Source organism: Antedon mediterranea, chromosome 11 (genome assembly GCF_964355755.1).
Source record: "Antedon mediterranea chromosome 11, ecAntMedi1.1, whole genome shotgun sequence".
NCBI classification, from domain to species: domain Eukaryota; kingdom Metazoa; phylum Echinodermata; class Crinoidea; order Comatulida; family Antedonidae; genus Antedon; species Antedon mediterranea.
The window spans coordinates 12,880,594-12,895,506 of record NC_092680.1 but is presented as its reverse complement, the minus strand read 5'-3'; the positions used below and the strand labels follow the sequence as shown (position 1 = coordinate 12,895,506).

Genomic DNA, 14,913 nt, shown 5'->3' with positions numbered 1-14,913 from the left:
TGATAATATTATCATATCTTCAGTGTAAAGTATCATAATATATAGATGTATATGGCTGCGCAGCCCTATGTGATGCAAATTACAGTTTTGGAAATAGTTTCATTCATCTAACAGATGATCAAGGTATCTAACAATAGATTGCCTGATAGATGCGAAACATATCAAATAATGGTAATGAATATAATATTTAGACAGATATAATGAGATCTCGCATTATTTGATTATCATACTAATATTTTAATTAAATAATCTATTGATCTATTGTAACTGTTTTTCTGTCACAAATATACATATTTGATTATTATTATTATTATAAAAATAGTTGAATTAATTGATTGATCTATTGTAACTGTTTTAATTTCTATCAAAAATATACATATTATATTTTTCTTCTAAAACATAGCCGTACCGTGATACAACGACGTTTTTAAAATCAGGGTTACAGTATCTTAAATTTGCCAACGTTCAACAATTTTTAAAATAAAGAAATATTTCTTACAAAAAACGCCGCTCGCTTGTTGACGTAACAGTTTTAAAGATATATTGTCCCCTTGAATTTTTTTTTTTTTTTTTTAATGTGTCATTTTATTGTCACATAATAGTTACTCACGTTAACCAAACAATTATTTAGTCGAAAAAAATAAATCGTAAACATTTTAAGATTATGAATAAGTATTACAATTGTAATTAGGAAATTGATAACCAGCATGTTCGTATAGTAGTATCAACGGATAATTAACGTTTGGCTGTGAAATCAGAATTACACGCCTGTTATCAACGGTAGGCCTACGCCATATTCGTCTCTGAAAAAGAATAATAGTTAGGCCTACAGATTTTCTAGAGCTTATTTTTAGTATTCGCATGTAAACTTACTTTTACTCTTCAATTGACTAATATTTATTACAGATGGAATTGAATGCACTACGTAACTTTGTGTTGTTATCAATTTTATTACGAATTTCACCAATTGTCGGCGGCGAAAACTACACCATAGAAGAAATCACGTACATGGTATCCCCAGCTACGCTGCCAGTCAATGTAAGCACAGAATCCCCGACAGATGTAGGCCTATCTGTAAAACATAATATAACGGATGAAGAAGTTGTTGATTTGAACATCATGGGCTTTTTTCCAGTAACTGGTGAGAGCTTTTCGAGAGGAAAGAGTTATTACATTGCGGCCGATATGGCGCTACGTGACGTCAATGCGCGTGCAGACGTGCTTGGTGGGTACAGGCTCACACTTGACTGGCGCGATACACAGGTATTAATATTATTTTATGTTGTTTTATTCTATATATTCTTATCCTCAATAAACTAAATAAACCATATACATGGCTGCAGTCGCGTGTTCAAGTTAGTTTTTACCGACCACCAACAGACTGACCGACGGCCATAGTGAGCTGTAGAGTCGCGTTGCACGCGACTAAAAACTAGCGAACATTTACTTCTTAACATAAGTATAAAAACACATATGCTTATAAAAGAAAACCTCTTAATTTAGACGTAGGCTACGTATAGTACTTTCGAATTTTCTTTATTATTACTCCCTTTTTTATTGCATGATGAATCTAGACAGCATGTTTTTTTATAACAATTATGTCTCCCTCTGACTCATCAAATTATTTCAATTACTAAAAGCGTCATGGATTATGATAGCTAGCACTATTGGCTAATTATGATAAGCACCTAATTTGAGTTTAGCAATTTTATTATTGATTAAGACTCAAGACTATTATTTAAATTAATAAATGGATTCGTAAATGACTATTAGTAAATGACCATTCGTAATATATTTGTCTTACAAATATGGTACGTACATAGATAATGACAATACATCATAATGGCAGTTAGTCCCCAATTAGTGGTCAATTAGTAGGCCTATGATAGGCCTATTGTTGTGAAATGGTGCGAATAACGGCACTTATAGTGATGAAATCATTACCGATGATGAACATATTGATGACAATTAAATGATCATAATTATTAGGATAATGATAATGTTCATCTATTGCATAACGCCTGTAATGCGCTGAAGATAATAATAATAATCTATGTTATTCCTTATGACCATTTACACACAACGCGGAGCGGACGGACGGTTTTCCGCCGCAGAGGATAGATACGGATTCTACGTGAGACAAGCTACGCGGTTTTCCGCTTACCGTTACCTCTCGTCTGTAAATTGGCTTTTACCGTCGTCATATGTTGTGAATTTTTTTTTGTCTTGTGTGGGTTCGTCCCACTTTTATTATAGTTCTCTGTTATAAATATAATAATATATGCACATTTATGTATTTCTCTTATTTATAAGGTACATTGTTAAAAAAATACATATCTTTTGAACAGTATATACATAGGCTAAGATTATTTTGATGTTAAAAAGAAACCACATTTACATTCATATACATTTTTAAAAATACAATTAGTTAAAATATGTCGATGGCAATAAAATGACGATAAAAATTGATTTAAAAAAAACGTACTTATGAAAAAGTGATTATTGTTGTTTTATTCTGTTCGTGTCCGTGGGTGGGTAGAGAGGCTATAAACTCAGGGGAAGAATATACCAAGAAAAAAATGGATGAGATGAAAACGAAGAATGCAAAAGCTTGAAAAAAAGGGTGTTTAGAATGGATAGGATGGAATATATAATGAAAACCGTAAGGTTAGAGTCCATACAAAGTGCAAGTCCAAGGTAATATTTTGGCTCTGTGTGTATGTGAGACGCTTCATACCCGGATGACATATCTTAAAAGTAATATAGTTACTAGGCCTAGGCCTATATACAATGTATTTAAGAGATACAAATAGCATTTTTTTATTTCATTAATTTAAGGAGGTTTTGCTTTATATCTCCCCATTTACATTGAGCTTTAAAGTAGTAGCACTCCTTTTCAATTAAATGCTTTACTTCAGTAATAAAAAGATTCCAGATCTTTTTTTTTATAGTTGTTTCCTTTTTTTTCAGGTTTTGTTAATATAGGCCTATGCAACTTATATATAGAGAATATAAATAATAAAATCAATTCATTTACAATTATGTTATTTGATCCAGTAATCATTGTAGACCAGGTTATTGGGTCTTCGTTTGAAAAGCTCTTAGCTATGACATTTTTAAATTTAAGCCATATCCATTGAATTACACTGCATTTATATAAAATGTGTTTTTCAGTTTCAACCTTGTTTATACATTCATCACATAAATCATTACCTGCTAAGTTCCAGATTTTCAATCATTTTTTACATGGTAGTAGTATTTCTATGCAGAAGTTTAAAACTAAAATGAGCAACTTTGGGTATATGTTTTAGTCTATAAACTTTATAGTACCAAACATTACTCCAATCAATGTCTACCTTACCTAGTTCTATTTCCCATTTTATTTGTGAATTTGGTATTTTTGAATTGTTGTGAATTTAACTAAGATGATGCTAGTGATTATAATGTCAACTTGTTCTTACGTCATAGTGCACTGCAGGTCTTGGTACCAAATCACTCTTTACATTCATCAACTCAACCAGAACGTACATTATGCTCCTGGGTACAGGCTGCTCTGTTGTCGCTGAACCGGTTTCCATGGCAGCGGATCTATGGAATATTGTACAGGTAATAAAAATGAAATTAATATAAAGTGGATCAGTTCATAATAGTGTCTAAGATCAATATTCAATCTGCCGTATAATGTGCGCCTATATTGTTTTTAATAATCAGGAGACAACCACGAGACAACACATAAAATTTTCGACAAAATTCTGCATCCTAAAAAAGGTAATGATGCGAACCTATGCCAGAGTTAAATGACAGAGGGACTTAAATTCGAATACTGGAAAATAAAATCAATTTGCTCTAATAATGCGATATACACGCCTCTGCATCCCAAATAGGTTATGGAGTGAACATGCCTTCAACATTAGCCTATATGACGGAGAGACTTAACCTTTTCATTGGAACTAAAAGTCACCGTTACTAACCGTTGCGCCACCTTAAAATTAAAGCTTGGTTCCCACTGGACGCAACGCAAGAGCAATGCAAGTAATTTGACCAATCACAAAGCGATGGAATATTCAAATTATCGCTTGTCATTGGTCAACGCTTAGCGTTGCGCTTACGTCCTTGCGTTGCCTCAAGCTTAAATGAAGTGGCGTAATAGGCTGGCGGGTCGTATCGCCTCCTTGAACATTCAAATACATTCAGTAGGCCTGCACAATTTATAAACTTTAACCATGCCTATTACATTTTATTTTATTTATATAGATGTCATACGCGGCATCAAACCCGGCTTTGAGTGATCGCAACAAATATAAATCGTTTTACCGGACATGCGCGTCTGATACGATCTTCAACTACGCACGTCTAGCTATGATCAAGTTGTTTAAATGGACTAGAGTGGCAACGATACACGAGAACCAAGAATTATTTTCAACTGTATGTGTATATTTTATTGTCTGCTTATTGATAGATATAGATGTTTCAATCAACTATACTTTGGTCCGAGAAATGGTGTTGGATAGAGAATGATGATTAACATTCCCAGGCTCTATACATAGGCCTAAGCGCACCAGTTGAAGGTGTAGGTTGTTACTAACGAATTGTCATCGATATTTCGTTGCTGGTTCTTTAGAATATTGCCAACATTCGATGTCAAATAGGTTGTCGACTACTGTTTTTACGGTCAAATACAACTAGTCAAATATTAATTATAGGCCTGTAACTAAATCTCGATACAACACGTTTTATTAATTTTTTCTCTCTTTGTTTTTTTTTACAAAGTCGATCAACCGATTCGGGTCGCTACTCACAGAAGAGAACGTTACACTTATTACGTCAGAAAGCTTCGCAATCGATCCGGCCGAACAAATACGTAATCTAAAGGTATTTTGATATTCGAATGATATTTTTTTCTCTCTCTCTCTTAATGTGGCGTAAACCACCAGCAAAACACCTGCCTATATAACATTTAATTTTTTTTTTAGGAGAAAGGAGCATGGATTATTTTCGGAAACTTTTATGAAAATATGGCAAGAAGAGTATTCTGTGAGGTAAGTGAATGATACTCCCGTTTAGATACGTTATTAATAAGAATAATATGTTATTATATTTTAGTAGTAAAGACCAACTCAGACAGTGTCGTACGACGAGGCCCGCGACAAGTCGTCTTGATACGTTGGTGCTGTCTGAGTTGAATTCCGACGAGACGAGTCGTCTTGATATAGCGCCGGGCGTATTTTTTAAGTCGTCGCGAGAACTTAAATCATGTTTAATTTTCTCCCGAAGTGATGAATCGTCGGGCCTCATCGTACGACGCTGTCTGAGTTTAGCCTTAAGACTTTTTTTTCACAAGTATTCTCAATGTACTTAGTATAAAGGACACATTACGTAAGAGTAGGGCAAACTTCTGAGCAATTACTCTACATTTTACGCAAAGCTACACCACAGTTATAGTTACAAACAATTAAAAACATTTTGTAAAACTAATGTGGTTTCTTAATTAGGTTTACAAAGAAGGCCTTTACGGTAGAAATTACGCCTGGTTTTTACTAGGCTGGTACAAACCTCGTTGGTGGGAGGAGCCAGATCACGCAATAGACTGCACCCCTGAGCAGCTGTACCAAGCTGTCGAAGGATACTTTTCAACAGAAGATCTGCCGTTGAGTATAGATACGGATCAAGTTACCATCTCTGGACTGGTGAGTATCAAACACCATATCTATAAGTAAAAATGTAGATGTTTAAATCTAGGAAGAAGATGGTAGCGCATTAGTAAGTGTACAAATAACAAATTGTGTGCGATGTGCTGTTTGTATTCCGTATTCAGTAGGGCTGGTGCGATAGAGATAGCCGCTTATAGATCTGCCATTTCAGACGACAGCATTATTGGAATCCCGGCATTTTTAAAGCGTGGTTTCCACTATAGATACGCAACGCAAGGACGTACACGCAACAGTTGACCAATGACAATCCACTATTCGAATAATCCATCCCTTGTGATTAGTCAAATCACTTACGTTGCGTTACGTCCTTGTGTTGCGTCGCTAGTGGGAACCAAGCTTAAGGCCTACTCGGAGTGAAATCGGTCCTTCGTAATTATATTATTACGTCAAGAGGTTTCACCCAAGCTTTTACAAATAATTAAGCATCAATTCGATATACTTGGCCTTTTTTCTCCCCTTTTTTGCTAGACACCTAACGAATTTGAAGAATCGTACATGACTTACTCAGCACAAGAAGGTTCTGATGATATAAATGACCTGGCGTCATACGCGTACGACGCCATATGGAGCATTGCGCTTGTACTTAATGAAAGCATACAATTTCTGCAAAAAGGTAAATACAAGCAATCAGTGGCGTAACGTAAAGACATGAGGCCCCTTGTTTAAGAACCCTAAGTGGTCCTCCTCCTCTGGGCACTGCTCAGGGGCCACATAAGCTCCGGGGCCTCTGGGTTTAGCCAGTGAGAGTTCTTATCCGTTACGCTACTGCATATAATAATAGTAACCCATCTCTTTCGTATTGAATATGAATTGACGTAATTTCTACCTAGTTTCGAGCATTGTGGTCGTAGCGCTTTAGAGAAAATTTATTTTGGTTAAGCGCTATATACAAAAGACAATTATTATTTATATTAATAGGCCTACTCTATCATCCATAAATAGAATGTCTTGTTAATGGCCTAATCATTAAATGTGTATAGTGGAAGGTATATATCATTTAAATCATCACCTAAACGCCACTAATTTAATAAAGCTATACTGATTTAATTTTCATTAAATATGAATTTATCAATTAACACTCATTTCATTCGCTTACCTTTTTAATTTATGATTAGAATCGCCTCACATAAAGTTAAGTGATTTCACGTACTCAAGTACCGACATGAGGAATGTGTTTATGACAACCATGGAAAGTATCGAGTTTGATGGAATATCAGTAGGTTAATAATTCACATCTAAATCTTTGTCTACACTATTAAACTAGTTCATCACATTTTGTTGTCACATAAAGTTTGATGGTGTAGACAGAGCTTTATATCCATTCTTTTAAAGTACCCCCAGTTATTCATCACGCTATAAGATACACAAGGTACCATGTCCTATCGAACTAGTTTGACAAACAAGTGCCCAAATATGGTAGTGATATGCCCAAATATGGTAGTGATATGACATCATTGTGTTTATATATGGGCACATCATTTTTTTGTCACATACAGTTTCATAGTGTAGACAGAGATTAACGCAAATGAACATGTGTTGAGAGGTAATGACTGTAATATTATACATAATATAATTTAAACTTTTCTCCGTTTGAAATTTAGGGTCCTGTAAGCTTCACAAGCTCGGGTGATAGAGAAGGTTTGATTGGATTACGCCAGATGCAAGGTATGGTTACTTTACTATTTTAAAAATAATATATTTCTGTATAAATTATGGATTTATAGTATGGATCCAAGAAGAAGAAGGCACCACAGAAATAAGAGACCGGATAATCGAGCTGCTGTCTGTACCAACTGACATTACACCAAGAGACCAGCACCTACATAATTACCAGGGAATGTGTACCCACCAGACTTGGTGTTTTACCAAGGTAATCTAACACCAGAATGCTGAGCTCCGGAGATCATAGGGTTTACCTGTGCCTGCGACACGATAGTTCCACGCCCCTTAAGATACAACTAATCTGAACAATTTCAAGACCAACCTGAAGACGTCGCTATTCGCTGCCGACGTACTTGGATTAAGCGCCATGAGCTAGCTTCACATGGGTGGGGGATACCGGCGCTATACAAGTTTTTGTTTACTGTAGCCTATTGTTATTATTTACTGTTCTATTATTATAGTAACTCATACATTATGTTTTATATTATGATTTGCATGTATTATTTTTTTAATCATTAGGAGGTGAGAATGTCGCAATTGGAAGATTCGAGCCACAATCTGGAAAACTTACGTTAGAAGGTTACGCACCTATTATATGGAAAGGTACCGCAAGCATGTTTTTAGGGCCTAATTTTCATAACATTTCTTAATGTTTGACTTATATCCATTTGAAGGCAAACATAGTTTTTCAATTAAGGTTTTTCAATTTCAAATTAGAGACTTCTCTAAACTCAGTAATTTATAATCGCCATTAGTGCTGTGAACTAATTGCAGAGCTATGCTGCCGTGTATTAAACCTGTATAATCAACCTCGTCAGACACATTTATTTTAGCAGTTTTAAACAGAAAAGAATTATTTACATGATCCTATCAACTTTCTTTTAATAATCAGACTAATCATCAACCATTGTCATTATTTCATGCTCATTATCTATCCCTTGGTATTCTTACCACTCACATTTTGCATTCATTCATTCATTCATGTGCCGTCTTAACCTTCGGTCCAAAGGTTGGCAATCATGACCTTCCAATCGTCCCTGTCCTCTGCCATCCTTTTGACGTCAGCGTAGGTTCCCAGTCCAGTCTACTCTTTGATGTCATCCATCCACGAATCAAAATTATTACTTTTCTAAATTATTGATGATGGATCTAGCTAATAAAAACGTAGGAACCTACTCAATTAGTTGAGTCTCAGTACAGAGATACTAGAAAATTGCGTGAATTGTAGACATTTAAATCAGTTGTTTTTACAGGAGATGGGCCACCAAAAGACAGCACATTAAACGTGTACTCACCGAAGCATATATCTCTAACTTTCCATTATATCTTCGGTGCTCTGTCATGCTGTGGTCTTGTGATGGTTGCCGTCTTTGCAGGGTTCGTTGCCTACTATTGGAAACGAGAGTAAGAAATACAATTAGTTTTCAATTTCATCATTTAAAAACAACAAAAAATGGAAAGTAAGAAATAATTAAGTCATAGAATATACAGTTAAGAGGAAAATGTCAAAATCAGCACTGTGGTCTTGTTACAAGAGTAGTCAAAACAATATAGATTATCTGATAAAAATCGGAGGAGGAAACCTTTTGCCACTTTCCCCTGACTTTATAAGACACTAATAATAATATGCGGATTCGACGCCTGGTCACTCGCAAACAACTCACAGTGAGCTTCTGCCATTGCTCGCATATAAACAGCGAGAAATTAAAGGAGCTTTCTGTCGATTGTCTGTTCAAAACAGCCCAGCCAAATACGCCTTAATTTGGTATAAAATATTTCTTAATCAGACATCACTGTTAAGTCTAAAAAACCAATAATCTGAAAACCATGACAACTTAAATTAAACAGCCGGCCATATACATGGCTGCAGTCGCGTGCTCAAATTTGAGTTAGTGTTTATCGACCAACAAACAGACCGATATAGTGAGCTGTAGAGTCGCGTTTGCACAAAGTTGTTCCCTGGAGTTAGAGCGAGAGGGAGAAAACTAGAACTAATTAAAAACAACTAATAAATTTCAATTTTATGTAAGTAGCATTAGGCTAAAACACACAAAAAAAAACAACAAAAACACGTGATTAACCTTAAATAAATTTTTTTTTTAACTCGTTAAAACTCCACAGATTGATACAGAAGAGTACACCAGTATTCCAGTTTCTCTTTCTACTTGGATGTACCTTCATTTACATAACTATTGTAACATTAAGTATTGATAGAGGACACGTTGATGATGACGACACACTCGCAACTTGGTGTACGGTAAGTTTTTAACTGATGTACGTAGATGGCCGACAAACGTAAATAATTGGGCGCTTACCTCTTGGTTCCTACAGGTTGCAAAGCAAGAACTTAAGCGCGACGTTATAATTTGACCAATCACAGGTGATGGATTATTCGACTTGTCGTTTGTGATTGGTCAACTCGCTTGCGTTGCGCTTACGTCCACGCGTTGCGTCCTATATTGAGAACCAAGCTTGAATTCGTCTTTAATATCATTGCGTCCTATAGCGGACAAACGACAGTTCGGAGGATCCGTCCTTGCTTGCGTGCGTGCGTACAAGTGGGAAAAATATTGATTGGATTATTCGAAAATAAATACATATACATATACATAACACTATAACGGTTTACGTCTGTTTGGTTCATACTTGAATGTTGTTGTATTTTCCTTATAGATACGAGCGTGGGTATTTGTTATAGGCTTCTCGTGCGCATATGGAGTGTTGTTTAGTAAAATATATAGAGCTCATTCAGTTTACACGTCAAAACTCAACCCATGGATACCTGTAAGTATGAACAAGGCACAATCTAACAACAGGATGCCGAGTTCCGGAGATCAAAGGGTTTATCTGTGGCTGCGACACGATCAGTTACACGCCCCTTAACAGAGAATATCTACATATGGTATTTGTCGCAGCCACAGCCAGGCAAAAGATTAAAAGACTGTTACGAGTTCCTATCTTGGCAAGGCGGCTCAGTGTCATGTTGTTAGATTGCCTTGGTATGACAAACTACAATACCGAATATTCTACGCCTCTTTATTTATAAAATTAAAAGTCATTTTGACATGCCACTTGGTTTAGTGATCTTTTGTTGATATATTTGATCTAACTTGTTCAACTCCTTTAATATATTCATTAGCAATAAGCTTCTGAAAACGAAATGTTAATTAATATTAATTTATATTTGTTATTTAATCAGGGATCACATTGTGGTCACATGATCAAAACAGTGTTGTTTTGCTTAGCGTTTGACGTCATCGTGTTAATAATCTGGATGGTCCAATTTCCGCTAGAAGTCGTAATTGAAGAGACGGATTCTTACGTGAGTTTAACATACAATTTATCTTTATATGAATAATACATTTAAAGCTTGGTTCCCATTGCGCAACGAAAGGGCTTAAGCCGCAACGCAAGGGGTAAGCCGCAACGCAAGGGCTTAAGCCGCAACGCAATCAAACGCTATGGATTATTCGAAGTGTCGCTTGAGATTGGTCCTTGTGTTGCGTCCTGAGAACGTAACCACGTAATCAACGTACGCATTTTAATCAATAGCCAATTAAAATAAAGCTAACTTTCTGATCTAATTATACTGTAAATTATTACAATTGACAATACCTTTTTTAAAAATAATTAGCTGGACACACAGACGAATACACGGACGATAAGTGAGGTGGCGTTCTGTGCAAAAGGAACCTCGTCTTATTTTGTTGCAATCTTCTACGTGTTTAACGGCCTATTACTTCTATTGGGTATGTTTAAAATGTATTAGTTGGTATAAATCAATGTTAGTGGTGGTGAGAGTGATCGGTTGTGTCACTTTTCATGATTGGTTGGTTGCAGTGGTCGCAACTGGTGGTCGTGAGTGGCTGTGATCCTGTTCGTGAGTGGTTGTGACCACTGGACAGTGGTCGTAAGTTGTGATGGTGTTGACGACCGCGAATGGTTGTGGCACGGTTCGTAATTGGTTGGTTGCAGTGGTTGTGTGTGGTGGAAGTGGTTGTAAGTATTTCGTAAATATTTCGTATTTCCCAATGTTCTTCACATTAATGTTCGCCTAACAACCGTGTACTTATTTTTTTTTAAGGTGCATTTTTATCATACGAAACACGTCATTTGAAAATTCGGAATTTGAATGATACTTTTATGAATGGAATCTCAATATACATCATATTAACCCTGAGTATCGTCTGCGCACCACTATCGTTCATACTGGAGCAAGAACCAGAGCTTGCTTACGTCATCATTGCGTCACTTACATGGTTAGCAACCACAGCAACAATACTTGTCATATTTGTTCCCAAGGTAGTTAAATATTTTCTAAATACTAATCAGCAAAAAAAAAATATATACTTACATATACGAAATAAATTTAATAAATGTTATTCATTAACAAAAAACTATATTTAAAAAAAAAGGCGGGGGGGAGGGGGGTTGTATACAAAGTTAAAGAATAACATTCAATTAATAAAATACATTAATATATGTTAGTACTGATTTCAACATAGCGTAGAACAATACTAACTAGAAATCAATGTCTGCATTCATGTTACCCCAAACTCAAGTCTTATATACTATTTGTCTTCCACCAGGTCCTATCTTTACGTGGTACATTTAATATACGATTTTTAATTCAAACAAAATCGGACGAAGAGGTTTTTGAAGAAGAGGCTGACACGGAGACAAAACTGCGATACAGAATTGCTGACGTAAGTTTTATTCATTTAAAAGGACTTTACTTAGCATAACATATAAACAAGAGGAGAAACCACTATCACCACGAATGGTGTGATCCTCCTCCGAACTAACTTTGTTATCTTCTATCATCTCTATATCATCACCGACAAATAAAATAAGAAAGAGAAGTTAAGTCCAATTTACACAGAAAAGCGGTAACGGTAAGCGGAAAACCGCGTAGCTTGTCCCACGAATAGTCTGTATCTATCATGAGCGGAAACCGCTTGTCCGCTCCAGAGCGTTGTGTGTAAATAGTAATAAAGCTTGGTTCCCACTAGCGACGCACGTAACGCAATCTACGCAACGTAAGCAAATGCTCTTCCAATAATCGTGTTTTCCCCCACCTGCGTGAAATCAAATCTGTGATGTTTACAGCACTATATTGCTATATTGCGTCGTCGGTTCCCACTTGTGATTACGCAATACAACGCTTTGCGTCAATACGTCGCTGCGTTGCGTTCTAGTGGGAAACACGCTTAAGGAATAACATACAGTAGGCCTAGATTCTATATTTTTATTACCGTAATGCTTTGTTCCCACTAGAGGCGCAACACAAGGACGTAACGCAACGTGAGTTGACCAATCACAAGCGATTCGACCTGTCGCTAGCTAATTGTCATTGGTCAACCCGCTTGCGTTGCGTTTACGTCCTTGCGTTGGGTCCTAGTGGGAACCAAGCGTTACTGCTCGTCTGTGTAAATTGGCCTTTACGCGAACCTCGAATAAGAGCACTACACGGTATCACATATTCATCCAAATTCCTAGTAAATTCAATTTCTGTATTTTTTCTCCAAAGGTGGACATGGCAATCGAGAAAGTGAGAAAGCAAATTTCAAGAAACATCGAATTCAAGAAATATGCAACAACACCCGGTGCGTGCAGTGTGTGGTGTTGTGGACATCATGTCGGATGTACGTTAATTCCAACTTGTGGACGACATACGGGAACCGAAATCGTCACAGCCGGACACGATTCTATTGGACAAGCGAACGACGCGTATGTATATGACGAACATTCAAGTAATGTACAACAAAGAGTAACATTGAATGGAAAAATGAATGGTTGCGTGCATCATGTACAAAACGAAGGATTGGCGAGTATTTCAGCCGTGGAAACAACAACCACGTCTGTTAGTTTTTGCGAAACAGAGCATGACATTGGCAAAATTATCAACGAACGAAATAATACAACACGACTGTAGAAATAAACCAAAATAGTCTACACTATCAAACTAGTTTGACAACAAAATATGGTAGTGATATGCCCAAATATGGTAGTGATATGACATCATCATGTCCATATATGGGTACATCACATTTTGTTGTCAAATATAGTTTGATAGTGTAGATGGAGCTTTACATAATTAATGGATACTTTACTAAAAATGTTTAAATTTGGCTGTTGGAAAAAAGGATGATACATCTTTGGAAATGCGTGCACGTTCAACTTTGTGTCCTGTAAATACGAGTACCACTTTGTGCTCGTTGTCACTAAATTATTTGTGTGTGTTAACATAGAGATATTATAATATCTCTATGGTGTTAACCAATACAATGTTTACATTTTTGTACAAGATTCTGATAATTTAAAGTCTAAGGCTTTGTATACACTATCAAACTAGTTCGACAAAAAAGTGTGCCCAAATAATATGGTAGGCCTAGAGATAATTATGTTTAAATATGGTAGTGATATGGCCATTAGTCACATCACATTATTTTGTCACATAAGGTTTGATAGTGTGGACAGATCTTGAGAAGTTAAACATTGTCTAGTATGTCTCCCGTTCCATTGAATAGTCCCATGTCAAGGTAGTCAAGTTGTGTAATTTCTATGTTCTTTGTAGGCCTATCGATCAATAAAGATTCGATTCGTTGGAGAATTTGCTATGTATATTGTGTGATGTCATTTTGCTTAACCTTACTCCATCAATTACTGAACACTTTATATTGCACTTTCTTCATTGACACAATCCAATATTGTACACTTAATTGATAATAGAGATATAACAACTTTGAATGTTTTCTTAAAGATGCATTTCGTTTTCAAGGCACATTATAATATGTGTTCTATTTCTGCTGATCGTTTTAACAATGCGTTGCGCATAATTTAAACAGACTATTAGGGCGTCAGCGCCTTGTTTTGTTTTTAAACAAAATTTTAATCCTTTGATCTCTGATGAGAAATAGTGGCTAATGTATTTTCAACTTATAAACGAATTACCCTCTAAAATCCTCTCTCAATAATTTCATTTGAATTTGGAATAAATATCATAGTTATGGTTAAAATAGTTAGTTAGTTTTATACAATACCTCAATTAAAGTTAGGCATACATTTAGTTTTCGGAAATATTTTTGTTCGTAGACCATGGTTGATGCTGTAATTGTTAGATCATATGCCAATGATAGACTGGTTTATCTTCTAAATTGTAATGTAAATGTATGGTCAACAATGTCTTGGACTAAATGACCTCCAGTCAACACAATGTCATTGTGAACTGCTGATCAATAATGCACTTGTTATTTACCTTAAATACTGCTGGCATGTTTTGTTTAGATCCAAGTAATTAAAGCGTCATTCTGTGTAAGTTAACATATGTAAATAGACACATTGGCATTTTGAGTGGCCTCAAGCAGAACAACTGTGTTTAGCACATGAACTAAAACCACTGGACTATTACAATATATATATAACATAAACACTAAAACGTAGTAGGCCAAAATGAGACATTAGTTCATTTCCTTTTTTAGTTAACAACATTTTTATGAGAAAACTCGTAATAATGCCATCCGATTCTCGGTATTGCCAT

The 14,913-nt window shown here is 35.8% G+C and overlaps 1 protein-coding gene across 1 annotated transcript; it reads left to right on the top strand.

Moving 5' to 3' along the window:
* Positions 1-1,116: 1,116 nt before the first annotated feature.
* LOC140061984 (gamma-aminobutyric acid type B receptor subunit 1-like) lies at positions 1,117-13,975 on the top strand. Its single transcript, XM_072108023.1, has 18 exons — positions 1,117-1,263; positions 3,469-3,606; positions 4,255-4,425; positions 4,771-4,872; positions 4,974-5,039; positions 5,493-5,687; positions 6,180-6,324; positions 6,827-6,927; positions 7,313-7,376; positions 7,893-7,976; positions 8,627-8,777; positions 9,495-9,630; positions 10,047-10,157; positions 10,573-10,695; positions 11,008-11,122; positions 11,458-11,675; positions 11,963-12,079; positions 12,904-13,975. Exons 1-18 carry the CDS (start codon positions 1,120-1,122, stop codon positions 13,306-13,308), a joined length of 2,586 nt encoding a protein of 861 aa, XP_071964124.1. The 5' UTR covers positions 1,117-1,119; the 3' UTR covers positions 13,309-13,975.
* The last annotated feature ends 938 nt before the right edge of the window (positions 13,976-14,913 follow it).